Source organism: Notamacropus eugenii, chromosome 5 (assembly GCF_028372415.1).
Source record: "Notamacropus eugenii isolate mMacEug1 chromosome 5, mMacEug1.pri_v2, whole genome shotgun sequence".
Classification (NCBI taxonomy): Eukaryota; Metazoa; Chordata; class Mammalia; order Diprotodontia; family Macropodidae; genus Notamacropus; species Notamacropus eugenii.
The window spans coordinates 267,404,772-267,432,585 of record NC_092876.1 but is presented as its reverse complement, the minus strand read 5'-3'; the positions used below and the strand labels follow the sequence as shown (position 1 = coordinate 267,432,585).

At 37.8% G+C, this 27,814-nt stretch overlaps 1 protein-coding gene across 10 annotated transcripts in view; it reads left to right on the top strand.

Moving 5' to 3' along the window:
• ANKRD44 (ankyrin repeat domain 44) overlaps nt 1-27,814 on the top strand; it is a 360,684-nt gene that overhangs the window by 223,261 nt on the left and 109,609 nt on the right. For all 10 annotated transcript variants that reach the window (XM_072612776.1, XM_072612773.1, XM_072612772.1 and 7 more), the window contains exons 5-10: nt 213-413; nt 1,018-1,105; nt 3,677-3,819; nt 6,203-6,415; nt 12,791-12,869; nt 26,064-26,178. In XM_072612776.1, the coding sequence (XP_072468877.1) occupies nt 213-413; nt 1,018-1,105; nt 3,677-3,819; nt 6,203-6,415; nt 12,791-12,869; nt 26,064-26,178 (839 nt within the window). The remainder of the gene's footprint in view (nt 1-212; nt 414-1,017; nt 1,106-3,676; nt 3,820-6,202; nt 6,416-12,790; nt 12,870-26,063; nt 26,179-27,814) is intronic.

Genomic DNA, 27,814 nt, shown 5'->3' with positions numbered 1-27,814 from the left:
CACTTTCCTATCTGTATCACTCATACAAAATAAGCGATCATTGATTATATTTTATCTTACACCATATACTCTGCATCTCCCCAACTAGATCACGAGGCCCTTGAGAGTAAGGGCTGAGTCACATACCTTTTTCTGTCCCCATTATCTGCTGCCTCTTGCAGGCACTTGATAAATGTTGGTTGATGATGATAGCTCAGACTCTTCTCTTTTAGGAAGCCGTGCAAGTATTGATCAAGCACTCAGCTGATGTCAATGCTCGGGACAAGAATTGGCAGACTCCTCTTCATGTGGCTGCTGCAAATAAGGCTGTGAAGTGTGCAGAAGTCATCATCCCACTGTTAAGCAGCGTCAATGTCTCTGACAGAGGAGGGCGGACAGCCTTACATCATGCGGCTCTGAATGGCCATGTGGAGGTGGGTGGGCAGCAAGTCACAAGGAATGCAAACATTCACCCCGTACCTTCCCTTTGCCCATTGAAGAGATACGGATCATGATTAGGAATGACATAATGGATAATTTTAGAGAAAAAAATGTCCTAGGTGACTCTTTTTATTTTTACATTTAGATAATGGTGAATTGAAATAGTGTGATCTCCTCACAATGCTTTCTCTTGAAATGAGAGAAAGTAGGCTGGCAATGTGTGCAACCAGGCTCTTTTCATTGCCTACAAGACTATTAATGTACATGCCAGGACCCTTGGTCTGCCCTCTTTGAATCAAAGACCCCTTACCTTCGTTTGGATATTATCATTGTTGATATTCCAGGTTCTCTATAGCAGAAATTCTTAAATTTTGTGTGTCTCATGAGCCCTATGGTCCCTTTCTCAGAATAATATTTTTAAATGAATAAAATAAATTACATAAGACTACAAAGGAAATTAAATCCATTGAAATACAGTTGCAAAAAGTATTTTTAAAACTAAGTTCATGGACCTCAGGCTAAGTAGCCCTGTACTGTGGGAAGACAGTTCATCACAAAGGGTATGTTTGATTTTTATTCTTGCTTGGTTTTTTTCAGATGGTCAATTTGCTCTTGGCTAAAGGAGCAAACATCAATGCATTTGATAAGAAGGACAGACGAGCTCTTCACTGGGCAGCGTATATGGGTAAGGACTGTTAGAATAAAAGAGAAGTGCTCATCAGATTAAACTGGATAGTCACCTAAAAGGAAGCTTGTTCAGAACCTGGCCAAGTATTTACCTATTCTAGCTCTGGTTTCCAGGCCAGTCCAGCTTCTGTCCAACGATCTAAGAGTGTCACATGACTAGTATGAATGCTGCCTTTTGGGTGGGGGCAGTGGCCCTGTGGTGATTAGCTTCCACTAAAAGAATGAATGAGTCTAAGGAACATGCTAATTCAAAATTGCATGGCCTCATTTGGAGGCTTATATAAAATGTATGTGTTTATACCAGGAAATAGAAGTGAAATGAGAAGTATTGGAAGGAAGGAAGGAAAAGGAAAAAGGAAAGAAGGAAGGAAGGAAGTAGAAAGGAAGGGGGAGGGAAGAAGGAAGAAAGAAAAAAGAAAGGAAGGAAGGAAGAAAGAGAGAGAGAGAAAGAAAGAAAAAGAAAGAAGGAAAGAAAGAAACAGATATGAACTGGTCTGCAGAAACAAGGGTTCAAACTCTAGTTGGACAATATTTTGACTACCTTTACTTATTGGGGTTTTTACTTAAGAGGCAATGTATTGTAATCAATGCATCCCTACACTTGAAGTAAGGCAAGACTTAAGTTTACATTCTCACATTGAGACTACTGAGACTCAACTCCCTGAGCTATAAAATGGAAGATAAATAATACTTCATCCATTATTACAGCCTTATTCTAAGGACAGCACTTATAAACCTTAAAATGCTTTTTTAATATGAACTAGTATTATGTGTTATTGACCATATAAGTTAAAGAACTGATTTTAATTGAATGATCATGTAATGAAGAAGAATTTTATTATCATGAGCTCTATTCGAGGTGAAATTATTAGATGCAGTTTCTGATTCTGTCTGCTCAGAAAAAGAAATTTCATCCCTTGGTATTGAGGGGAAGGAATGGTTTTCTCTCCCTCTCTCCCCTTTTAAATCTTTTGTGTCATTGACAAAAATGACCAGATGGAAAATTTCTTCAGTGCAAACCTGAAGGAGATAAGAGGTAGACTACTGTACAAATCTAATTCACAAGTAAGTCAAGACATTACCCTCGTGATGTCATTGGTCCTTTTTGAGAATGAAGAATGAACAGCAAAGAGCTTTAGATTTTGATATCTGGGTTTGACCAAGTACCTCTAGTTGAAATTTTTAAATGAATAATCTTTGCAATCATGAATGCTAGTCATTTGTTTTCACTCTCAAAACAGCAGGATTTCTTTCAACTAGTGACAAAACTCCTGGTATTTACAAAGGTGATATGTGTGCCTGTCTAGCGCTTAGAAAATGGAAAGAAAGATGAATAATTTTCAAGAGTATTTAGTCAAATTGAAATGAGACTTACCTAGAAATTTAACTTTACTTAATCGGATATGGCTGCTGGATAAGTAATGTGGAATAATAAATTTTAAAGCATTGTATCACAATTTTTGAATTTGATAAATTCTAAAAAGGTTACCTTTGGAAATCCTAAGGAAAAATAAAGATGACCTGAGACAAAATTTCAGATAACTAGACTTTTTTTTCCCTACTATTAGTTGAAAGAGGCAAATTATAAGAAAATAAACCAAAATCAGAGATAATTTTAAATAATTATCATGTTAAGCCAGTGTCTAGATTGTATCCTGACCTTGGATTTTGCTCAGCTTAATTTCCCAAATCCTCTTGCTAAGGAATGATATTAGTGTTTTACAGAAAGAATGTGTGATTTTATGAGTATAGGGAACTCCTGGTATGACAAGGCAGCTCCTATTTCCAAATTGTAACCCATCTATGATATAGTTTCCTAGAGAACCTACTGATGCACCTAGAAGTAGTCGTTCTTAGGCTACATGGCCAATCAGTGTCAGAGGCTGTATATGAATCCAGTTCTTTCTTCTTGACCCCAAACCTAGAGTTCAATCCACAAGACCACCTCTACTTTTATAGTGAAGGTATTGTATAACATCACTGACGCTCAGTACAATGATGCTGAGAGACTGAAAGGTCTGTGACCATCAAAGAAATGCATTTAACACAGCGTACCTGGCACATAGTAGGAGCTTAAGAAATGTTTGTTGATTGATTGAAAATTAAATTCACTTTACTGCTCCTTAAGGCATGAAAATGGATAAACACAATTATTTTTTAAAAAAACTATTTTGTTTCTTAGGGACAGGGGCTAGATCTGTCATTTCATTGATATAGGGAATGCCATTTACCTGTTCACATCAGTACTTTCTTTACAACTCATAGAGTTGCTGTGAGCACTGAAATGTTAAGCAACTTTCTTCTATGAAACAGAAAGAAGTTGGAAAGGAAACAGAGAAGCAGGACAATTCTGAAAGTAATACGTTGCATTTTTAAAAATATACTTTAAAAAAAACTCAAGCTGTTGTTCATAGAGGTTTGCATTTTCACATAATCCTTTTTTCCTGTTCTGTTTTGTACATGGAATTGTTGGGGGTTCGGTTTTGGTGTTTGTAACATTCAAGATTCTAAATTCAAAAAACTAAATAATCATAGTCATAATGCTTTCTGCGGCTTTATCCTTTTAAAGGCCACCTGGAAGTGGTGGCACTGCTTATTAACCATGGTGCGGAAGTGACATGCAAGGACAAGAAAGGTTACACCCCACTGCATGCTGCAGCCTCCAATGGACAAGTCAATGTGGTTAAACACCTCCTCAATCTAGGGGTGGAGGTAAGCACTGGACTGTCTCTGGATGACTCACAAATGGATGACTGTGTTTATGTTTCATTGTTGTTGTTGTTATAGAAATTACACAGCATATTTGCATTTTCAGGGATCAACATCTTATAGGCTTGTTTTCGTTTTCCAGTTCTGTAGAAGGGCAAAAGATGGCCCTGCCAAGGAGTGAAGAATCAAAAAGATGCTGACCTTTGCTGTCCTGGGAGACACAGAGATGTTGAAACAGAAATCACATGCAAGGATGATAGGAATTAGCCTTGGGCTTCTAGTACTAGAGATTTGGTGCTAGAAGGGTCATGGAAGGTCTCCCAGTCCAACTCCTTCATGTGAGGAGGAAGAGGAGGCCAGCAAAGTGAAGTGATTTGTCCCAGATCACATAAGGAAGTGAGGGGCAGAAATGAAATCTGAGCTTAAATCTTCTGAATTCAAGTCCAGCCCTCTTTAGTAGTGGGTATAAGACTACAGGAATGGTTCTTGATCCATAATATTATGCACTTGTGGACTCTTGAAATATGGTCCTATGTTTGGAAGTTATGTTTATAATTTTATATATATTTATATATATATTTTATAATATATATTATATATAGAAATATTATATATATTATAGATAAAAATATAATATATATATAATTTTACATACATAAAATTATATATATATAAAATTTATATATATATAAAATTATAAACATAACTTCTAAACATAGGACCATATTTCAAGAGTCTATATATATACACGTATATATACACAGATACGTATATATACGTATATGTATAATAATTTTTTTTTTTTTTTAGAAAGCTCATCTTTCTACACTGACTAGGGTGCCTGGAAAGAGTTCTTGTTTAATTCATAATGGTTTGAATAAAATTATGGGGCCCTTTCTCTTCTGATCTTTTAAATCCTGGTTTCTAAGCATGGGAGAACAGTAGAAGTTTTGGGATCATAGGATTTAAAGTTGAAAGGGACCTGAGAGATTATCTAATCCAACTCTTTATACAGAAAAGGAAATTGAGGCAGAGAGATTAAGCAAAAGATAGTACGGGGCAAGACTGGGATTTGAACCCAGAGCATCTGCTTTTGAATCCAGTGCCCTTTCCCACTATACCATGCTGTGTCTTTTGCTGAGAGGAGAGAATGGTGAGACCAGATCCAATCAGAGCACTTCTACCTCCATGGTCTCCCACCCTTATGCTTCCTTAGTTCAGGGGAAGAAACGGGAGATCAGCATTATGAAAGCAGCAGGGAAGGTCTCTTAGCTTCCCTATTTTAGACTGCAGTTGCAGGCTATATTTCTGCCCTCTGCTCCTAGGTGACAACTTGGTGTGAAATGATTCAGAGTAACAGCTGAAAGTTGCCTTAGCTACCTTCCTATTGTCTTCCTCCTGTTCACTAAATACATTTCTTTATCCTCCCTTCAGCTCCACCCTTATTTTTACTATTAACTTTCTCTAGATTTTTTCCCTACTCTGTAATATGTAACTTCGACTTTAAGCCTTTGTGGCCATACAAGTTTTTTACAATCCTCTCAAATAGAGGGCATAGTAAATAGTATTCCAGACTTGAGGTTCAAATTCCATCTCTGTTACTTATGAACCTATCTGACTTGGTTCAAAGCCTTTAACATCTTTGGACCTCAGTTTCTTAATCTGTAAAATAAAAAGGGTTAGATTAGAGAATCTTCCAGCTCTCAGTCTTCTAATCCTATTAACTGGAAAACCAGTAACTAATGTGAATTTATGCATATTCTTGAAATAATAACTCACACCTTTATAACAAGGGCACATTTATGTAGTACCTTAAGATTTACAAAGTTCTTTATTATAAATAGCTCTGTGGGGTAGGTGCCATTTATACTATCCCTATTTCCAGATGAGGAAATAGGTTCAGAGAGGTTGAAGGACTTACCCATGGTCACTCGGAGCTACTAAGTGAAAGCCAATCTGGAAGTGTCTTGATGTCAAGTCTAGTGCAGTATCTACCACACTACCTCCTATTCCTGAAAAATGTACACTCTGGGTTGCAGAAACTGTTAGTGCTACATATTCATACATGGTAATGAGGTAATATAGTAAATAATGTCTATGAAAAATGACCTCTTCTCATATGTTGGCAAGCTCCTTTTTTATCTCATTTGCTTTATTTTGATCCTTAATTTTATATTATAAGCATTTCCAGGGTAGGGGCCATATCTTTTCATCATAAATTTTGTACCATCCTCAGTACAGTGTCAAGTGCTGAGCAGGTACTGAATAATATACGTTGATTAATTGGAGTCACCTTCCTGTTGCTACCGATATGCCATTATTCATTATGAAAGGAAGTAAATTGGCCTCAGTAATTGTAATTGCCTCCTGTTGGTCTCATTTGCAGATTGATGAAATCAACGTCTATGGAAATACAGCACTTCACATCGCCTGTTATAATGGACAAGACGCTGTAGTCAATGAGCTGATTGACTATGGTGCCAATGTGAACCAGCCTAATACCAGCGGATTCACCCCCCTACACTTTGCTGCTGCTTCTACTCATGGTGCTCTCTGTCTTGAACTGTTAGTGAACAATGGGGCAGATGTGAATGTTCAGGTGAGTGTCACCCCCCAACAGAGTATTTGGGGATTGGTAACTATTGGTTTTTAGACTTGCTAGATGCTGCTCATCTACTCTGTGAGCCTTCCTAAATGCACAATTGATTACTCTGAACGCCATGCTGCCTAGATTGGGAGATTTTATGTTGACTTAAGCTGTAACTCTGAAGTTTAAAGTTTCAAGTGCAACACTTGGTACTGTCACGCAGAAGGTAAACTCATCTTGTTTGTGGAGGAGGGGTCTGTCGTTTTGTCATTCTTGTTCATCCTTCTCCAAGACAGTGATGTCTTGACTTGCCATGTGAATTGGATTTAAGTGAAGCCAAGCTTTTTGCCTCACTCTCTCCTCCAGAATCATCAAAGTCCTATGGCAAGACGAAAGTCAAGCCTAACTAATGATTGCCCACAATGCACTTGGTGACCTTGGCCCTTTTAAAGGGAAGTCTTTCCCAGATCTGTTTGTTTGTGGCCACATCCATTCCATGACTGTGGGCTGCATAAGAATTGAGACAAAAGCTGGCCCAATTTAACATCACAAAAATATCCATCTGGGAGGAGAAGACCCTCCTTCTAAGCCATCTAATCTAAACAATGAGCCACTTTGGGCTGTGCTCCATTCTTGCCCAGTGACTATTCTCTATGGACCCTGAGTTTCTGAAGGGTTGAATCAACCTAAAGTATTTCATTAAGGTGAATACTGAGCTAATGTGACAGATTAGAGAATTAGAGAGATGCACTGTTGAGGTTCAGAGTGCTGGGGACCCCAAAAGACCAATACTCTGGATCCTGCCTAATGAATTCTACTCAAACCTTCTTTAAAACAAAGAAAAACAAAGTTTATTAAAGATTCACCATATTGGGTTGACAAATGCCTAAGCATTTTTAATGCTTCTTTTAACAAGTGGGCCAGATAGAATTTCAACTAGACAGAGTCTGAGCTGGATTGAACTTGGGCACCTTCTTGGAGGCGAGATGGATCTTATATACAGAAAGACTTTGGGAGGGATCTGAGGGTGGCCTAGTAGTCTGGGGGTTCCAGGGATGGTCTTAATGGGAGTGGTCAGTAGCCTGGGATGAGAGAGATAGAATCTTGGGAGGATCTTGACGGGAGTGGCCAGTAGCCTGGAAAATGGGATTTTGATAGGATCAAGAATGGGAAGTAGAACAGAGATTTGTGCATAGTGATAATGAAAAGCTTACGGACTTCCAGAGGATGTCAGGTTAAGTGGGAAGACTGAGGGGAGTTCAAGGAGGTTCTCAGAGTCTGTACCCCATCATGCCCTCAAACATTAATATGACCCTTCAGGGGCCTCTCCCCCTCACTGAAGCTAATGCAACCCACAGCACCATCAAGTAGTATTGGAATATAGTCTTTGCTTTGCTTTGCCCTCATAATGCCTGGTGTGTGTGTGTATGTGTGTGTGTGTGTGTGTGTGTGTGTGTGTGTATGTGTGAGACATGCGACATGCATGTGTGTGCGTGAGCCAGATTGTGATACCAGTCATTTCTTCATACCATTTATTTGTGAATCCTAAACTGTGGCAAAGATGCTACATCTAAAATTCATTACTGTGCTGGTTTAGACTATTTCCTTTACCATCCCATTAAATGTTCCTGAAAGAGTGCTTATTTAATTTAGTTTAGTTTAGTTTAATAATCCTCTTGATTTCCATTTTCTCTTATGAACTAATCATGGTTTTAAATATGAGAGCTGTTATCTAAAGTGGGGCCAGGATTTGTCTTCATTTGCCACCATCATTATTGTTATTATTATCCTTGAGAGCAGGGATTTTTTTTTTATTCCTTGTATTTGGCCTCCCTAATGCTTGGCATATTAGGGGGCGCTTAGTAAATGCTTGTCGAGTAATTATTTTTATTTTACCAGACTTCTGATTTCACTGTTAATGGGAAGCTATTGAGGAATATGCTCAACCAATGGAAACTGTAACCTTTTCTGAAACTTAGAACCCTACAGAGTTGTTTGAGGCACTAAGGCATTAAATGACTTGCTCAGGTTCTCACAGTCAGTATGTACCAGAGGGGAGAACTGAACCCAGGCCTTCCTGACTCTGAGGTCAATCTCTTTCTAAGCTCCATTTTACATCATGCATTATTTTATGTAAATATAGTTTTGAGCCAGTTTGGCTATTTTTCATTGTGTTGTTCCATGTCCATCTCTATGTTCCTTATCAAAACTATTAACTTTCAGGCACTCATTTTAGCTCTGATCTGATACAGTCCAGAGAGCTCATATGGTGTTCAAACAGATTAGGATATGCTACCAAGCTGCCAAATCTTGCTGAAATTTCCCAGGATTGTGGATGGGAGAATCTTGGGAAATGCAGTTCATCTCCATACACTGAAAAGCATTTAGCACTGGGGCAAGATGGAGACAAGCCACTGAAGAAAATTGGATGTAGGAGTTGTGATCTGAAATTGGGTCTAGTAGGTATCAAGTAGTTATTTCTGGACTGTTTTTTCAGAATCATTGATCTTGAGTCATTAGTGGATTGTGGTTTGCCCAAAGCAAGATGTCTATGTTGAAAGTGAGGTTGACTTAGTTACCCTGTTCCCATCCCTGCTTATCAAAGAGTATTGTGTGAGGCTTTGGTGGAGAAGGAGACACCAAGTTGGCAGTTTTTGTGTTACCTGCTCTTTTTCAGGTACCCTTACCTGCAAGTTGTCACATTCTTGCTACCTTGCTACTTTGAGGAGGAGCTGAGATTCACTTCTTTTGTGAGGTGGACCTATGTGGATTGTCTTAAAGTTACCTTTAAAAGCTGTCCCCACCTTAAAGCCCTTGCTGGTTTTCAGTGAACAATCAGCCTGTCAATGTGTTGCTACTTTGACATAATAAAATCCTTTTAATTCTCTCTGTCCTGAGTTTTTCCCCATTAATCAGAGGGAAAGCCCAAATGAAAAAATTTCCTTTCAACATCTGGTTTTAGTTTTTACATATACCTATACCTATTCACTATGACTATATCCTTCTCGACAGATACTATCAGGAGACCAAATTCATGTTGGTATTGAAAGTTAGAAATGATCAGTTAAATGAATTACAGCAATTAAAAGATGGATGAAAAGACATAAGGATTGCTGTGTTGGTCATTATCTTACAGTTTTCCTTGTCACCCATGTGGTATGGAGGCTTCTCTCCCAAATCTCTTAACATTTGATCATATTGTATTAGAGAAAGTGACTAGTTTCAAGTAACCCAATGTAGGTTCTGATATTCTTTACAAATAGAAGAAACATAATAAATTACAAAATAGTTTACTGCAAGATCTCTCCTCTGACAATTCTGTAAAGTGTAAATACCTTAGCCTGATATTTAAGGCCCTTCACAATATGACTCCAAACTTATCTTTCCAAGATTGCAATCCACCTTTACCTTCTCTCTCTTCTTATCCATGTCCTTCCATAAATGCTCCATAAGATGCAAACTAGACATCAGAAAAAAAAGCTTCCCTTCTTCATACCCCAACTAGTGTTTTCTTTGAGCATATCCCAAGGGTCACCTGCTCGGACTTAACGGTATATAACACAAGTAGAAGAGCGAAGTGATGGATCTGAAATAAGCATGGCATTGAAGGTGCATACACCGTCCCTCTGACATTTAGAAGTAATTTGTCCTAGCCACATATGCTCATCTTTTCTTCTTTTTCCTGCCTTTCATTCTGTCAGTGTTCGTTAGTACCTTCACTAAAGTCCAAACACTGTACAGCAAAAGAAGCAATGATGAGGGAGAGGAGATATTTCCTGTCATTGAAGTAAGGCAGAATTTGTAAGCCATACCTCTTAGAGGTCTGTTACCTTCTCCTAGCACGATGACTGCAGGAAACGCTGATGCCTTGGCTTATAGGATATCAGCCACATCAGGCACTTCTTCTAGAGATGAGATTTAAAATACATTCATACTGTTTGGAATATGCCTTTTGCATCAAAACTAACTCTTAATGCTATATTTTAAATTTAAAAGAAAATACCATTAAAGCAAGAATTAGAGAAATAATGATGCCTAGGCTAGACTTGTGCCCTTAATCCTTATTGTTACCAATATTTCCTCAGAGGAAGCATGGTTTAGTGAAGTGATCTCTGAACTTAGAGTCACACGAGACCTGGATTCAGATCCTACCACTGATTCTAACTATCTGCATGACCTTTAGCACTTCTGTGATCATAGGAGTATAGAGCTAGAATGGACCTTAGAGATAATGTAATCCGGCCTCATTTTACAGAAGAGCAAACCACAACCCAGAAAAATTAAAGGATTTTCTCAGGGTCACGTAGATAGTAAATATTGAAGCCAGGATTAGAATTCAGGTTCTGTTGTCTCCAGACTTATGCTTCCTACCATACCATACTGCTATACGAACATATGCATTTTGGAAAATTTTTTTTTAGAAAATTTATCTGTTTTGAGGATCTCCAAGATTAGAATATGCTAAGGAAAAATCTGCCAGTATTTTCAACTTTGCTTTAGTTTATTCAGTTGATTTTCATAGATCCCATTATAGTACCATCATTAACATCAGCAATAATAATAACAATAATAGCTAGCATTTTATGTTGCTTTAAGGTTTTCAAAACTCTTTACAAATAGTATCTCATTTTATTCTCACAAAGCAAACTAGGTGGTATTATTACCTTCATTTTACAGATGGGGAAACTGAGGCAGGGGGGGTTAAATGACTAGCCTAAGGTACTATCTAACATAGATACTATCTAAGGCAAGATTTGAACTCTTCTCATCCTGACTTCAGGTTCATCACTCTGTCCACTATACCTCCTAAACTTTGCTTTGGAAGCAAGCACCATTAAGCACAAAGCACCATTAAGACCTAAAAGATGTAGTAAGATGTGAAGGCCCTCTGAAATCCCAAGAGGAAAGATACCCTAATATTCAATGTATTATTATTATTACAATAATCTCTACTATTATTACTATTGTGTGTAATGGGTCTGACTTGGAATTTAAGTGCCATAAGGCACCTTATTGAACCTCAACAAGAATCCCATCTACAACATACCCAGCAAGTGATCCTCTAGTGTTCGCCTTTAGTACTCCAGTCAGAGGGAACCTCCGTTACCTTCTGAGGTACCTCCTTTCATTTTTGGCCTTCTCTTATTGTTAGGAAGATTTTTCTTTCTCCAAGCCTAAATATATTGCTTTGCAATTTCTCTCTATCCTATCTTGGCCCCCTGGGGCTGATATTTTATTTGAAAGTTTTAATAAAGTTAATTGTTCATGACAATTTACAAATTCTGACCATTATCTGTGGTTTGGTCTCATTGAGCCAGAGTATTTCCCTTGACTGACTAGTTAAGGGATTGCCATCATTTTTGCGTATTCTATAAATTCAAACTCCTTTACTCTGTACTCTCAAAATGGCAGCTACCAAATGGTTCTCATATGTTGATTCTGTGAATTCCAGTGAGACCAGCAAAATAAGGGCCTCTCATTTAAAACAACAACAAAAAAATACTGCTTTTCAGGAGTGTTGGGTTTTATTAAATGGGAGGAGGTCCCAGGTCAGTTGTTAAATGTGACAATGATTTATAGCCAGTGAGTTAGCCTCTGTTCAGACAGGACCCCACAAATAAACACATCATTTGTCTTTTTTTCCCCCTCATGTACTGTAGAATAGCTGGAAAGTAAAAACTTTAAGGGTACCTTCTTCACTAGGTCCCTTTAGGAGATATTCTGTGGTAAATAGTACCAATCAAAAGATTTGAAGTCAAATTGCAGTTTCTACCTTCATCTCCAATCTTAAGTAAATCATATACCCCCCCCAACCCACCAAGTGCTTTAGTTATAAAGTGGAAAATTTTATGTTTCTGACAGTCTAAATATGATTAGGTTTTAACAAAAAGCTAAGTGTTTAGTATTGAACAAATGCTTGAGAGTTCTCATAGAACAATCTCTTCCTCCTTCATAATTCTCTTTAGTCTCTCTGTTGTGACAAAGCTTTTGAATGAAAATTGTGTGTGATATTTTTTCTTCAGTTGTTGTATTGTCCTTCATTCTCAAAGAGGACCATGACATCAAGATGATGACATGACTTGCACGTGGCTTTGATTTGAGTGAGGGAGGGCTGTGCAAGGTCACCAACCTCACCTTCTTCTCCTGATCCATCTGGGTGCAGTGGCCTGATATTCATCAGGACAACTAGAGATGGCCCAGGATGTAATATGAGACCCTGACCTTTTCAGGCTACGTCTTATCACATTCTCACTTTGAGTGAGATATACCCATTCAATGAATAGGCTTCTTTATGGCAACAAATCAAAATTTCCTCAGTTACATTGTTAGGGATGTTAGATGACACTGATTTATGAATAAATTATCTTTTCTCTTTCTTTTTTAAAGAGTAAGGATGGAAAGAGTCCACTGCACATGACAGCTGTCCATGGAAGGTTCACACGATCACAGACCCTCATTCAGAATGGTAAGAGCGTGTCTCCCTTTCTGTGTGTCTCCCTTTCTGATTTTGATTTCCATTCATTTAAAAGTCAAAGGTGATGGTTATACTGTTATTTTGCTTTTCATTGTTTTTGAGGATTGTTTAAATGGCTCCTTTTCAAAAATGCCAAGTACATACATACATACATACACACATATATATGTATACTAAATAATTAGTATGATCATTAGAAACCTGAAGTTTTCAAGCACACAAGTTCTAAGGTAAAGAGGTATAAGTGCTTTGAGGTCGTAAAGGATGAACTTACAATCTCATGGCCCTCCATTGACCACTTTAAAATAATAAAATGAAGTCATACACATTTATTGGTCATGTCTAACTTATTTACAGAAATTGGAATTAATCGTGGTCCTCTGCCCTTAATTTATGTTAAATTTATTCAGACAAGAAAGAAATGGTAAGAGACTCAGAGGAAAGCAAGTCAGAAAATGCAATGGCACTTGGGCCAGAAAATCCCATAAATTTCTCATTCCGAGGTAGTTTATCACAGCAGTAACTCTCCTTTCTATGCCCACTATAGACAACATAGTTTAAGTCCACGTCTCTTCTCATCTAGGCTATTCTAACAACGTCATAACTGGTCTTCCTCATTCCAGTTTGTTCCCTCTCCATTCTGCTTTCATGCTGCTGCTAAAGTAATCGTCCACGTCCATCACTCTGGCCATGTCATTCCTAGACTCAAAGACCTTCAGTGACTCCCCATTGTCTACTAAATAAAGTATAAACTGATACTAGCCTTCAAATCCTTCCACAGTCTGGCTCCTACCCAGAATTCTAGTCTTATCTCATATTATTACCCTTCACCCCAACTGAAATATTTGTCCTCCTCCCTCCTGTATTCATCGCTTTGCTCATGCTGCCCCCTGTGCCTATGTCTGGAATGAACTCCCATACTAGTTTTTGTTTATCTTTTCTGTATATGTTATTTCTCTAATAAAATTACATTTTATTTTTAATGGAGTTTCAGGATTTAACTTTCATTAATTCAGATATTTTCCTACCCTTTATCTTTTTTTCTGAAAATTAAAATAGAAAGGTTTTTAACTATAGTTATCGTGAATATAGTTTTTAGAAATAAAATTTTTTAATCTGTGAATATATTTTGGCCCAACTAACATACATTAATGCCTTTCTCCCTCTCTACTTCAACTGTTTCTAATATCTTTTTCTTTTTGTCTAGAAATATGATTTCATTAGTGCTAGGGAAACCCTGGTGTCTCCTGCTACAGATCAGCAACTTATCTCTAACTTAAAGTGTTAGGAAATTTCTTGAAACACTGAGAGGTTGTGATTTGCCCCTAATAACACAACCTTTGTGTGTCAGAGGACTTGAACTGGACATCAACAAAAAAAAAAGTAATAGAAAGGAGATATCTGATAAGTTTCTCATTTAACATACCATCTCAGTTTTCTTTTTCTGGTTACAAAATGGAGCGTATTCATTTTCTTAGTTGCCTTAATGGCACTCCTTCCCTGATTCAAGTAAATACCTATTTAAATGAATAAATGGAAAAACTCAGTTCAAAGTTGTGGTTAGTTATACTATTTCTATCACGAGTGTAAAACAATAACCAGGTTTTGTTGATTTCTTTTCAATTAATTATATTAAATCCAAATGACAAATCCTTGTCCATTCAGGAGTCAATTTATAATTTATAAATATATCTAAATTTATTTTTACATATTTATTAATTTAATCAATTTAGATATTTCATTTTGTTGTAGTCATATTTAAAGTTATATATAACATAGTTATATATAATAAATATATGTAAAAGTAGTTTTGTATACTACTATTAGTTGAATGAAGATATAGTTTTTGTTCAGTATTGATGCTGTCTCCTATAATTGTATTTGTGTGCTGGGAGTCTCAGCGAGGCACAGAGTTGAGGAGACATATAGGAGTTTAGGAAGAGCTGGACAGGGACTGATAGAAAAAAAGGGAAGTCTGAGATTATAGATAGCAAAAAGCATCCATACACGCACACATAATTTCATTTACCTTCCTGAGCTCCAGTGCCCCAAACTGTTCTTTATTCCCTTGAGCCCCACATTTAAAGAAATTATTAAAAGCTTCTAAAAAAGCATCTCCCCCACCAAGATGCTGTTTGTTAGTAGAGAGAACCCTGAGGCTCTTGATATAGTTAAACAGAAAAAGTAAACAATACCCTTTCTGTTCACCATCACAAGTGGTTGCCATTTAAACATAATTCAGATTTAATAAGCAATTTTGATGTCCTGCCAGGTTCATTAAAGTACGATTTTGCCATCAGTTTCCAAGTTTCCTGTAGCTTTATCCTCATTTGTAGTGGTAAATAACTGGTCACCATAATTTGGATATAAACTTTTTCACACACTCCAAATTATGGAGACTTTGTAAAGCCACTTATACTTTTCTAGGAAGCCTACTTCTTCTGATATATTCTCATTATTCCTATGTTCCCTGGTCAGAATTATGTATTTTTTGGTATGAATTTGTGATTTCACATTCATAACTGTCACACCTCCCTTCCTTTCCCCACCATGCAAAAACATACACATGTTGTTTCTCACATTCCTCTTAAATTATGGCTGTTAGACACCTAAAAGATCTTAATACCTTTTTAAACAGCTATGACTCAGGTTAGCTTTAGTTGATAAACAGAATTTCTGAATCATGTTACTTTATGTTTCATTCTGATCTTGGATGTTTTTTCAACCAAATTTGCATAAAGCTTTTCATTCTTGATCTTATATTTTCTTCCCATATTCCTCCATTTTTCTGTCGCTGTGAGTCTCCAGTGAGCCATTACATCATTCTCCCAGTCTGGGACCAGGTCTTCCTTTGTAATGATGCTAATATTTTAATATCTCTTCCATCCACCTCTATCTCTTCCCTATAGTAACTCTCCAAACAACTATCTAATTGGCCCATCACGTTTCCAAGTAGTGAAAATTGATGGAAATTATACTAATAGGCCATTTGTTAGCTCCCATCATCCTATCATGCCATCTTGTAACACTCAACTGTAGTGCTTTTTCCTCACTATTGTCTAGCATCTCTCAAGACCAGTTAGCTTTGAAGCTTTAAGATTAGCCCTAGGCTTATGAGTCCAGACAGTCAGTCCTAGGAGGCTATTTCAGTAGGACCATCTTTAGACAACTGGAGAGTGGGTGAAATTTTTCTTTAATATTTCTAGTCTTCTCGTTCTTAAATAGTTCCTTTCTCCTTTTCTCACTAGCATCCCCCAAATGAATTTTCAGATGAGATGTTCTTCTTTCTATCAAAAAATCTGATGTATAAGAAAGGATTTAATGCTATTTAAGTCAATATTCTTGCCTTCTGTGCAACAAAAGAACTTTTCCCTCTTTAAAGCAATTTTAAGCATCAGTGAACAGGTTGGAAGATGGAATACATTTTTGCCTTGTGGAGGCCTTCATTTGCAGTGCTGATTTTAAGGTTCAGTTCAGATCTAGAATTCCACCTGGAGACTCACTCCCATAAGGCTATGCAGGGTAAGCCTATGCTTACTTAACAGTTACCTATATCCAAAATGACAGCTGGACATATCTCTATTTGGCATTTAAAAATTCCTGAGGAAGAGACTATTGTTTATTTTTTCTTTCCTTCCTGTTTTGGCTCCCTTACAAGATTACATATTTCAGTACCTCATGCCCCCATCCTTTATAGGATTCAACTCTCCTCTGGTCCATCTGCAATTTGTACAAATCAGCTGGGTTGGGTCACTGTAAGGGATGACAGATGGGTTTTCCTCACTCACTGTGGTCTGGATCCTGTTCATTCCCATTCGGAGGAACATCAAAGGAGCTTGGCCAGAAAATAGAGTCCTTTCCCCAAGTCCTGAAAGCAATTAAGTTACCTCATGGCCACTGATACAAAAATTTAGGACAAAGTAGCCAGACAACTACTGAACAGTATCCTGTTTCTCTCTCTTAATTGACTGTGGCTATTGGACTGGTGAATAACCCTTTCCTGTTTCTTAGAGTACATATTTTACTAGTTACTTTCATTAAAAACACTGTTCAAGTTTTATTCCCTCTCAAATACTCTACCTTCCATTCAAAATGGTCTATTTGAAAATATCTGAAGTTCCCACCTCTGGGCCTTTGTACAATCTCTCCCTCCATGTCTAATACACTTTTCCTCTTTCTATTTACATCTTTGAACCCCTAGCTCACTTATACCTGATCAAGTGACTCTGCCTTGATTAGTATATTGCCTGTGTGACCACAGGCAAATCATCTAAATTCTCTGGGCTTCAGGTCCTCCATCCATTAAATGAAGGGATGGGAAAATGGACCTCTAAGGTTCCACTGAGCCCTAAATATAGAATTCTATGCAACAGTGACTTTCAATGATATAGCACTTTAAGAGAGGCAGTGTAGTAGTGGGAAAAACCTTTTGACTTTAGAGTCAGAAGACCTGGTTTCAAATCCCATCTTGGATACTTTCTGCTTATTTAATCTTCCCAAAGTCACATTTCTCCCTGTTCTTCAGTTTCTTCCTCTGTAAAATGAGGAATTTGGATTAGAATGAGGTGGGGAACCTGCAGCCTTGAAGCCACATGTGGCCCTCTAAGTCCTCAAGGGCAGCCCTTTGACTGAATCCAAACTTCACAGAACAAATCCCCTTAATAAAAGAATTTATTCTGTAAAATTTGGACTCAGTCAAAAGACTGCACCCTAGGACCTAGAAGGCCACATGTGTCCTCTATCCCTGGACTAGAAGTTCTCTGATACCACTTCCAGCTCCAAATCTGTGATCCTCTAAGTTGGGTATATTATTCATCCTCCTAAAGTCAAGGACTGTTTTCCCTTTTGTGTCTGTATTCCTAGCACCCAGCACGTTATTGTTGTTCAGGTCCTGTCTGACTCTTCACGAGCCCATTTGAGGTTTTCTTGGCAGAAGTGCTGGAGTGGTTTACCATTTCCTTCTCCAGCCCATTGTACTGATGAGGAACTGAGGCAAACAAGTTTAAGTGACTTGAACAGGGTCACACATCTAGTGTCTAAGGTTGGATCTGAACTCAAAAAGACCACTGCACCACCTAGCTGGCTCTAGAAAGTAGTAAGTATTTCATAAATGCTTGTGGGTTGATTGACTGGAAAGTGGAAATGATAGGAACACCTCCTGCTTTTTCCAGTCAGTGATGGGAGTATTGGAGTGAGTATTTAATTACGTATGACACTATCCTGTGCTCTTCTGTCGGAGCCTAATGCTGTCTTATCTGATGAAGAAACCAGCTTGGGACAAAGAAATCTAAGAAAATCTGAGGCTGTATTTTATCCGGCAGTTTTGGCTTCTAGATGCTTAAAACTGTCCCTAACAGGTTACAAAAGTTCATGAATGTTTTTTTCACAGAGGGTTTAAAATAAATTAGGCTTTGGAAGGAAGATTGGAGAGCTAAGGCTGGGATTACTCATTCTGACTTTCTGTGACCTTTTGGTGTGGAATGCCTGTGAGGCAAGTAATTAAGATGACCCCTCTTGTTTGTTCAATAAAACTCTAATTTTAGATGGATAATTAGATAATGTTACATAAATTATCTTTCCTGCTATTCCATGGACTATGACACTCTGTAGTTTACATGCTATGCATATTGAAAAACTCCAGTATTTGTTTTTCTTTAACCAATTATTAAGCTTTTAACTTGCACTTTCAGTGAAGATTTAAATATATTCATTTGCATTTCAATCAGGTTTCAAAGGGTTGCAGTTGAATGTTCCAAGGATTTTTTAAACAAACAGAATTTTAAGTTAGCAAAATATTTCATAGTATGAAACATTGTCCTTACTTTTAATCATAAGATGGTTTTACTTTTTAATATTTGCTCTAATTTTTCATCACAGAAAAATAAATATCTCTGAAAAAGAAAATTAATTTAAATTTTTTTCCAAGTTTCAAAGTGACCTTGAAAACATTAGTAATTATGCTAGCACTAAAAAATTTTTGCCTGCTTCTCCTTAATCATCCACCCTCAGAAATGTTCCGTTTTACTTTCCTACACACCCTTCCAGTTATCTGAAAGCAATTAACAATTGAGTCCCAAAGTCCTCATAGTGGGGCCTTATGAAACAGGACTGGAGCACAAAGAGATGTGTGTGTGTGCATTGTGTGAGGGAAAGGAAGGGAATGAGGCGTGGCTGTCTATGAGGCTGGGATAAGGGATCCCATCTTCCTTTGTAAATCTTAGAACCTGGCAACCATTGATATAGAACTCTATTACTTTCCGACATGTTTTTTTTAAATTCTTTACCAATTATTTAAAGAGTTATCATTGTTTTGTTTTAAAGTTCAGTAGTCCTTCGGGTATATGTGGTCCTACAAATGTCTTGTTATCAGTTAAAAAGAGCCTTGGGCTTTATTTGTTGGGTTAGCCCTTCCTTATTTAGTTCTGTGGTGCCCATGGTTGGTAGGTGAAGGCCTATTTCTAGAGATGCCTTTTAGGAAACATAAAAACTGTTACTTCTAAATTCAATCAGATAAAATAATTGCTTCTAAGTCTTTGGAAGAGCAGAAAAATAATTATTTTTACAACATATAAAAATAAAGATTTGTGGGAAGAGAAAGGTATATGATGTTCCAGTCATTTGTAATTTTGTGTCATACATAGGAATCAATTAAAATAGTTTTCAATTTTCTAACTAAAATAGTGTTTTAAATAGTCTTTTCCAAATCTTAAATGTGGTATGTTTGTTGGCTGGCAGCGAATGAACAAATTCCACAGTTTATGCGGTAACAAACATCCTTCTCAAGTCTTCCACAAATGCTTCATTGTGACGTAGAGGTGACCATGGGCCCTTGAAGGCTGTCTCAGACCCACACGACTGGTAGGTTCTTCTGAACTAGGCCAAGTTCACTTAAATTCCTGACAAGTGACTGTGTCTGCCATCCAAGTGCTAGCCTAACTGAGTACAAAGAGGCCTATCTCCAGTAGATGACCACCAGGTGATGAATTTTTTGGCCACAGCAACCTGTAAAATGGCAGAATGGCTGCCAAGCCTATGCAAACTTGTTATACTTCTGAAATAATAATAACAATGTAGCAGTAAAGGATGTGTATGGTTTTTTCCCCTGGAGAACTGGTTGTCAGACATTTTCTAGCACACCACTGACTAAGCCCCTCTTCTCTCTGATCCCACAGTGGTCAGTCAACTTCGGTTCCTCATTGCCTCTTACCTGAACTATTACAATAGACTTCTAATTGACTTTCTGCCTCAAGTCTCTCCCCACTCCAACAAATACTCCACACAGTAATTTTTCTGGAGGATAAACCTGACAAGACACCTCCTTGCTCCCCACTTAATAAAATTCAGTGGTACCCTATTACATCCAGGACCAAATAGAAATTCCTCTGTTTGACATTTAGCACTCTTCACAACTTTCTCACTAGCTACCCTTCTAGTCTTCCCAGTTCCCTTTATAACCCACCAATACAGATATATTTACTATTTCTTGCACTGGACACTCTATTTCCAATCTCCAAACCTTTGTGTTTCACTATGTCCCATGCCTCCTGTTGTGTGTTCTTCCTCCTTGTAACCACTCTCTGACTTCCTTCAAGATTGAACTCAGATCTCATCTCCTACAGGAAGCCATTGCCGGTCCCTTCAAGGCTCTTTAACTTTCCCTTCTAAGGTTACCTTTTGTCTTCCCTGTGTATTTTGTATGCGCATATGTTTATATCTATTATCCTCCCCATTTGAATGTAAGCTCCTCATGGAGACTATTTTTGTACTTTTGCATTTCTTTGTATATCTAAAACTTAGCAAAATGTCTGGTGGATAGTAAGTGCAGCTATGTTGTGAGTGAAGTCAGAAAATCCTGAATTCAAATGCAGTCTCATACACCTACTAGTTCTTTGATCATGGGCAAGTCCCTTAACCTCCTGAAGCCCATAGATTGGACAGTAATAGGTCCCTGCCCAAGCTCCACTTAAGGGCTGTTTTCTGGACCCTCCTGGTTTCAGAGTGATTATCACTAGTAACTGCTGATGTTTCCCTCACAGCCTGAGATGGTTATTTCTCTTTGCCTCATTAAAGGGGCCATCCCCCAACTACTTCTTAAACAGGCCTATTCACTGAATGGGCATTACCTCACCGTAAATGAGTACCTCAGTAGGCCTTGGTCTAAAGGGACCAATGTCTCCCACTGCATCCTGGGCTGTCTCCAGTCATCTAGATGAATATCTGGTCACTGGACCCAGATGGCTCAGGAGGAGAAAGTGAGGCTGGTGACTTTGCACAACCCTCCCTCACTCAGAACAAAGTCACATGCAAGTCATGGCATCATTTCTCTGATGTCACAGTCTTCTTTGAAAACGAAGATCGAACACAGCCTGCCTCAGTTTCTTCAGCCATAAAGTGGGAATACTAACAGCAGCTACTTCCTAGGGTTTTTATGAGAATAAGATAATGTTTATAAAGCACTTTGCAAACTTTAAAGTGCTACATAAATGCCAACTAGCCAGTAGTAGTAGCAGCAGCAGCCTGAGTAGTAGTAGTAGCAGTGGTGGTAGTACTAGTAGTGTAATAGTAACAGCAGCAGCAATGATAGTGGCAACAGCAGCACACTGGTGTTTTGTTTGTTTGTTTTTTAATTTTAATTTTTGAAAATTTATTCATTTTGAGTTTTCAACATTCATTTCCACAAAATTTTGAGTTTCAAATTTTCTCCCCATCTCTCCCCTCCCCACACCCCAAAACGCCAAGCATTCTGATCATCCCCTCCACCAATCTGCCCTCCCTTCTAACACCCCTCCCTTCCCTTATCCCCATCTTCTCTTTTGCCCTGAAGGGCAAGATAAATTTCTATACCCCCTTACCTGTATTTCTTATTTCTCACTTGTATGCAGGAACAGTACTCAACATTTGTTCCTAAAACTTTGAGTTCGAACTTCTCTTCCTTCCTCTCTCCCTACCCATCCCCACTGAGAAGACAAGCAATTCAACATAGGCTATATATGTGTAGTTTTGCAAATCACTTCCATAATAGTCATGTTGTGTAAGACTAACTACATTTCCCTCCATCCTATCCTGTCCCCCATTTCTTCTATTCTCTCTTTTGACCTTGTCCCTCCCCAAGAGTGTTTACTTCTAATTGCTCCCTCCTCCCATTTGCCCTCCCTTTCATCATCCCCCCCACCCTGCTTATCTCCTTCTCCCCTCCTTTCCTGTATTGTAAGATAGGTTTTCATACCAAATTGAGTGTGCATGTTATTCCTTCCTTGAGCCAAATGTGATGAGAGTAAGCTTTACTTTTTCCCTCTCTCTCCTCCATTGAAAAGGCTTTTTCTTGCCTCTTTTATGAGAGATAATTTGCCCCATTCCATTTCTCCCTTTCTCCTCCCAACATAGTCCTCTCTCACCCCTTAATTTTATTTTTTTAGATATGATCCCTTCCTATTCAACTTACCCTGTGTTCTGTCTCCCTCTCTGCTGTGTGTGTGTGTGTGTGTGTGTGTGTGTGTGTGTGTGTGTGTGTAATCCCACCAACTACCCAAATACTGAGAAAAGTTTCAAGAGCTACAAATATTATCTTTCCACGTAGGAATGTAAACAGTTCAACTTTAGTAAGTCCCATATGATTTCTCTTTCCTGTTTACCTTTTTATGGTTCTCTTGATTCTTGTGTTTGAAAGTCAAATTTTCTCTTTAGTTCTGGTCTTTTCATCAAGAATGCTTGAAAGTCCTCTATTTCATTGAATGACCATTTTTTTCCCCTTGAAGTATTATACTCAGTTTTGCTGGGTAGGTGATTCTTGGTTTTAATCCCAGTTCCTTTGACTTCTGGAATGTCCTATTCCAAGCCCTTTAATCCCTTAATGTAGAAGCTCCCAGATCCTGTGTTATCCTGATTGTATTTCCATAATACTCAAATTGTTTCTTTCTAGCTGCTTGCAATATTTTCTCCTTGACCTGGGAACTCTGGAATTTGGCTACAATGTTCCTAGGAGTTTCTCTTTTTGGATCTCTTTCAGGAGGTGATAGGTGGGTTCTTTCAACATTTATTTTGCCCTCTGGCTGTAGAATATCAGGGCAGATTTCCTTGATAATTTCATGGAAAATAATGTCTAGGCTCTTTTTTTGATCATGGCTTTCAGGCAGTCCCATAATTTTCAAATTGTCTCTCCTGGATCTATTTTCCAGGTCAGATGTTTTTCCAATGAGGTATTTCACATTATCTTCCATTTTTTCATTCTTTTGGTTTTGTTTTGTGATTTCTTGGTTTCTCAAAGTCATTAGCTTCTGTCTGTTCCATTCTAATTTTTAAAGAACTATATTCTTCAGTGAGCTTTTGAGCCTCCTTTTCCATTTGACTAATTCAGCTTTTTAAAGCATTTTTCTCCTTGTTGGCTTTTTGAACCTCTTTTGCCAATTGAATTAGCTTATTTTTAAAGGTGTTATTTTCTTGAGCATTTTTTGGGGTCTCCTTTAGCAAGCTGTTGACTTGCTTTTCTTGCATCTGTCTCATTTCTCTTCCCAATTTTTCCTTTACCTCTCTTACTTGATTTTTAAAATCCTTTTTGAGCTCTTCCATGGCCTGAGATAATTGAATATTTATTTTGAATGTTTGGGATATAGAAGTCTTGACTTTTATGTCTTTCCCTGGTGGTAAGCATTGTTCTTCCTCATCCAAAAGGATGGGAGAAGATACCTGTTCACCAAGAAAATAACCTTCTCTAGTCTTATTTTTTCTCCCTTTTTTGGACATTTTCCCAACCAGTTACTTAATTTTTGGATTCTTTGTCAAGAGTAGGGTATATTCTGTAAGATCTCAGTTCCTCCACGGTGGCTCAATCAAGCCTGCACACTGATCTGGGAGCAACCAGAAACTTTGGTGCTCAGAATCTGCGAGTAGTAGAATTTCCTCTCCACAACAGCCTCACCTCCAGTTCCACCACGCCAGCACTCAGGGTTGAGGTTCAGATCAGCTGCTCAATTCCCCCAGGGGCTTTATCATGAGGCCTCCAACAATGGATGTTGGCTGCTGCCTGCCCTGGGAGCCACTGCTGCCCGCTGAGGCCTCTGCCACCACTGCCTGGGCTAGAGCTATGGGGGGACCCTGCTCCCTTCTCAGCCAGCTGAAAAAACCTTCTCACCGACCTTTGGTACCTGTGGGTTGAGGGATCTGTGAACCACTGCTACTGCTAGCACTGGGGATTCCACCCCCGAGGCCTGCTCCAGCCCTTCTCCCTGCTTAGTGCAGTTAAGGCTGGGCTGGGTTCCACTCCGCATCCTGTGCGACAGACCTTTCCCGACGGCCTTCCAGGTCACCTTGTGGCTGGAAGTCTCCTCCACTCTGTTGTTCTGTGGCTTCTGCTGCTCTAGAATTTGTTGAGAGTCATTCTTTACAGGAATATTATGAGCTGTGGGGGAAGAGCTAGAGTATATGCATCTTTCTACTCTGCCATCTTGACTCTGCCTCCAACAGCACACTGTTGATAGAGGAGTGGGAGATTGCTAGAGACTGCCTCAGTTTTTTTTTTCAGTGAAAAAAATGGAGTGAGGGCCTCTGATGAAAAGGAGGAGAGAAATTGATTGGATGAGTGGCTTGATAAGGGTAGAGAAGCATCCTAGATTCTATAGAATTCACCAGGGAAGAGTAAACAGCTTTTAAGTTACCTCTTCCTGTAAGACATAATAAACATGTATTACTCAGCTACTGGGAGTCATTTCTTAAATATTTTTGTTCTTTATGTATGATATTTTCCTGATCCAGTCTTTGATATTAGATTTTGACTTGACTTTCTTCCATGTCTTCTATGAACTCTGATTACAATCATAAATTCATATTCACCTAAGGGTCTTTTACTTCTCCAAGTATACAGATGAAAATGATAGCTTGAAACCAGGCCAGTTTGGCTGTTGTGTTGAATAAAAGAATGAGTAAATGGGATTAAGATTTGGGAGAGTTTTGCTGATCATTTTCTGAACCCTGAAGTTTTTAAATGAAATCTCAGAAATTTACATTTGGTGGTGGCGGGGGGGAGGGTTTGCTCTCTTATCTTGCCCAAAGTTAACTGACTTGTCAAGCATGATTTGCCAGCTGATCTGTGGTATTCTTTGGTGCCCTCGGCCATTTGTTTGGAAAATGGTTGGAAAACTGGACCATCAAGAGTAACCTTTTTTGGATAATCAAAATCTGGGTGCTTCCTTGGTATGGTTCAATACTCAATAATATTTAAAAATATAAATCAGTTTACATCCAGACAAACTGATAAACTTGAAAATTAGTACCTGTTTTCTTGTTCTCTCTTTGACTTCATTCTAATTCACTTTACAACCTTTTGCTCAGCTTTCACCATGGATTTCACCAGGCAGTTCTCTCTATTGTTATGCACAACGTTCATGCAATAAATATTTATTATATGAATATACCTTTTCTTCTCTTCTCTCTTTATTTGCTTTCTCTTTTTCTACTTTTTCTCTTAGACCTTTGATGATGGCGACTATTTTCATGACTGGCATTGTAAACCTCTTATATCACTTAAAAATGCTACTAAAGCACTGACAGATGATTAAAATAAAATTTGTATTAATTTCAATTTTACCCTGCATACTTTTGCAGGTTTCTTGTAGACCCATAGAATTTCAGAATTGGAAAAGACCTCTTTGGAGACTGTATCTTGGGCTAAGTAGTTAAAATAGTTTCATTTTCCTTTTTAATAGTTTAGATCATTTCATTATATTTTAAGATAATTCTGTTTCTATAGTTTTTGCACCAGCAGGTAAATATTGAGATGAAGCAAGCCTCAACATTTCATTTTTTATTAAATTTGGTTACATTCTTAGTTTAGGGTAGAAATACAGTTGTGATGATGTGAGACTTGCCTCAGGGGAACTTTTAACACAGTCTCTTTGGATTAGACATTGATTGTAAAATGTAGTCCTCACAGATTGTCTCTCCCTCCTTCTCCTTCTGTATCTCCCCACATACATGTGTATACTTTTCATCATTAATATTATACCTCTACTTGATTATGTACCCATAAAAAGTATTTGTTACTTTCTGATAAAATGTGATGCCTTACCTTAAGGACTGAAGATGCACACTAGGTTGGAAAAAAAAATGGATATTCTGTGTATAAATAACATCATCCAGCCCTGGAATCACTCTAAATCTTTGCATTATGCTATATTAAAATCTCTCTTTCAGGAGGCGAAATTGATTGTGTGGATAAGGATGGCAACACCCCTCTCCATGTGGCTGCAAGATATGGTCATGAGCTTTTGATTAACACCTTAATAACCAGTGGAGCTGACACAGCTAAGTAGGTTATAGAAAAAATACTGTTCAATAATTGTCAGATACTAGTAATGTTGCCAAATAGATTTCACCATGCAGGAAATTTATTCAGATTAGAGACAGAGCTCTCCTATTGCTCTAAAAACAAATTCACTTTGAAATAAAATGACTTTTAAAGGCAGATGTGGTTAAGAGATAATGTTATCTTTTAGTTACTTGAAGGTGCAAGCATATTTCAGCATATACCATAATAAAAGGTCATGAGATTTTAGAGTTGGAAAGGCCCTTAGGTATCATTTAGTCCAAATTCTTTTCTTTTGTGGATGAGAAATCCAAGGCTGAGTTAAGTGACTTGATAAAAGTCTGTAGACTTTTATCTATATAAGGATAGTTGAGCTTTATTCTAAATTCTGCATTCTAATGATGCTGTTTTGCAAGTTATTTACTGATTTCCTTCTAGAAAAATGGTGTACTTGGAATCCTGGTCTTGGGGTCTGGAAGATCTGAGTTCAAATTTTGCCTCTTATATGTTCTTTGTGACCTGGGGGCAAGTCACTTAATTCCTCAAAGCCTCAATCTCTCCATCTGGAAAATGCAAATAATAATACCTATAATACTAACCTCCCTGGAGTGCTTGGGGGCCCAAATGAGATAAAGTACTTTGCAAACTACGTAGGACTATATAAATATCAGCTATAATAATTATTATTACTGTAGTTACTAGTGTAACTGAGTAGAAGAAATAATCCATTATATGACTAAAAAGAATTTAGATTGATTTTTATATGCTCTTTTACTCCATTTTGTTTTAATAATTTGACTGCAGACTAGTAATTGAGTGTATTTACTATATTAAAAAAGGTGACTATGACTAAAGTTTTCACTTTAATTCCAAAATCACTCATTGAGTGCCTATAGTGGCACTCAGCACAGTGCCACATGCTATAAAGAAATAGGAAATAAATATATGACATGGTCCCTAATCTCAGACTGCATTCTTTTAAGGGATACAAGATACCCCTTAAACATAAGATTATATGATAAAATGCTGCCAAAATATGAGATATAGACAACAAGTTTCCTTGGTAGAAAGATATGAGTGGTACCTGAACTTTCTGATTGGGAAGTTGAAAGTTAGGAGAGACTCCAATGGACAGAAAATTATAGTTAGGAGACAAGACTATTCTCTATATATTTTTGTTTCTCATCTAGGTCCCCTTTATTTGCAAAAGATGTTAATCAGTTTATGTCTACTTCTGTAAAAAACAAAGAACTCTTTCTTTTCCGTGATAGAAAAAACCAATATATCATAAGATCACAGATTTATAGTTCAATGGACCTCAGAGACCATGTAGTCCAGCCCCTTCATTTTACAGATGAGGAAACTGAGCACCAGGGATAACTTTTTATGATGCAACCATGAAAGTCTCTGTTTAAACCCTTTAGTTGTATATTTTAAAATATCAGTTCCAGGATTTAAGGAATCAGTTTCTCAGCACAACCTGCTTTGAGCTACTTCACTCATAGAGCAAGCTAGCTGATATTTCTGATGAAACAAAGGGAAATGTCTTATAATGGCTTACGTGAATAACTATCACTCAAAAGAATATAACTAACCAAATTGATAGACTTGTCTATTTTCTTTCTTATAGAATTTAAGA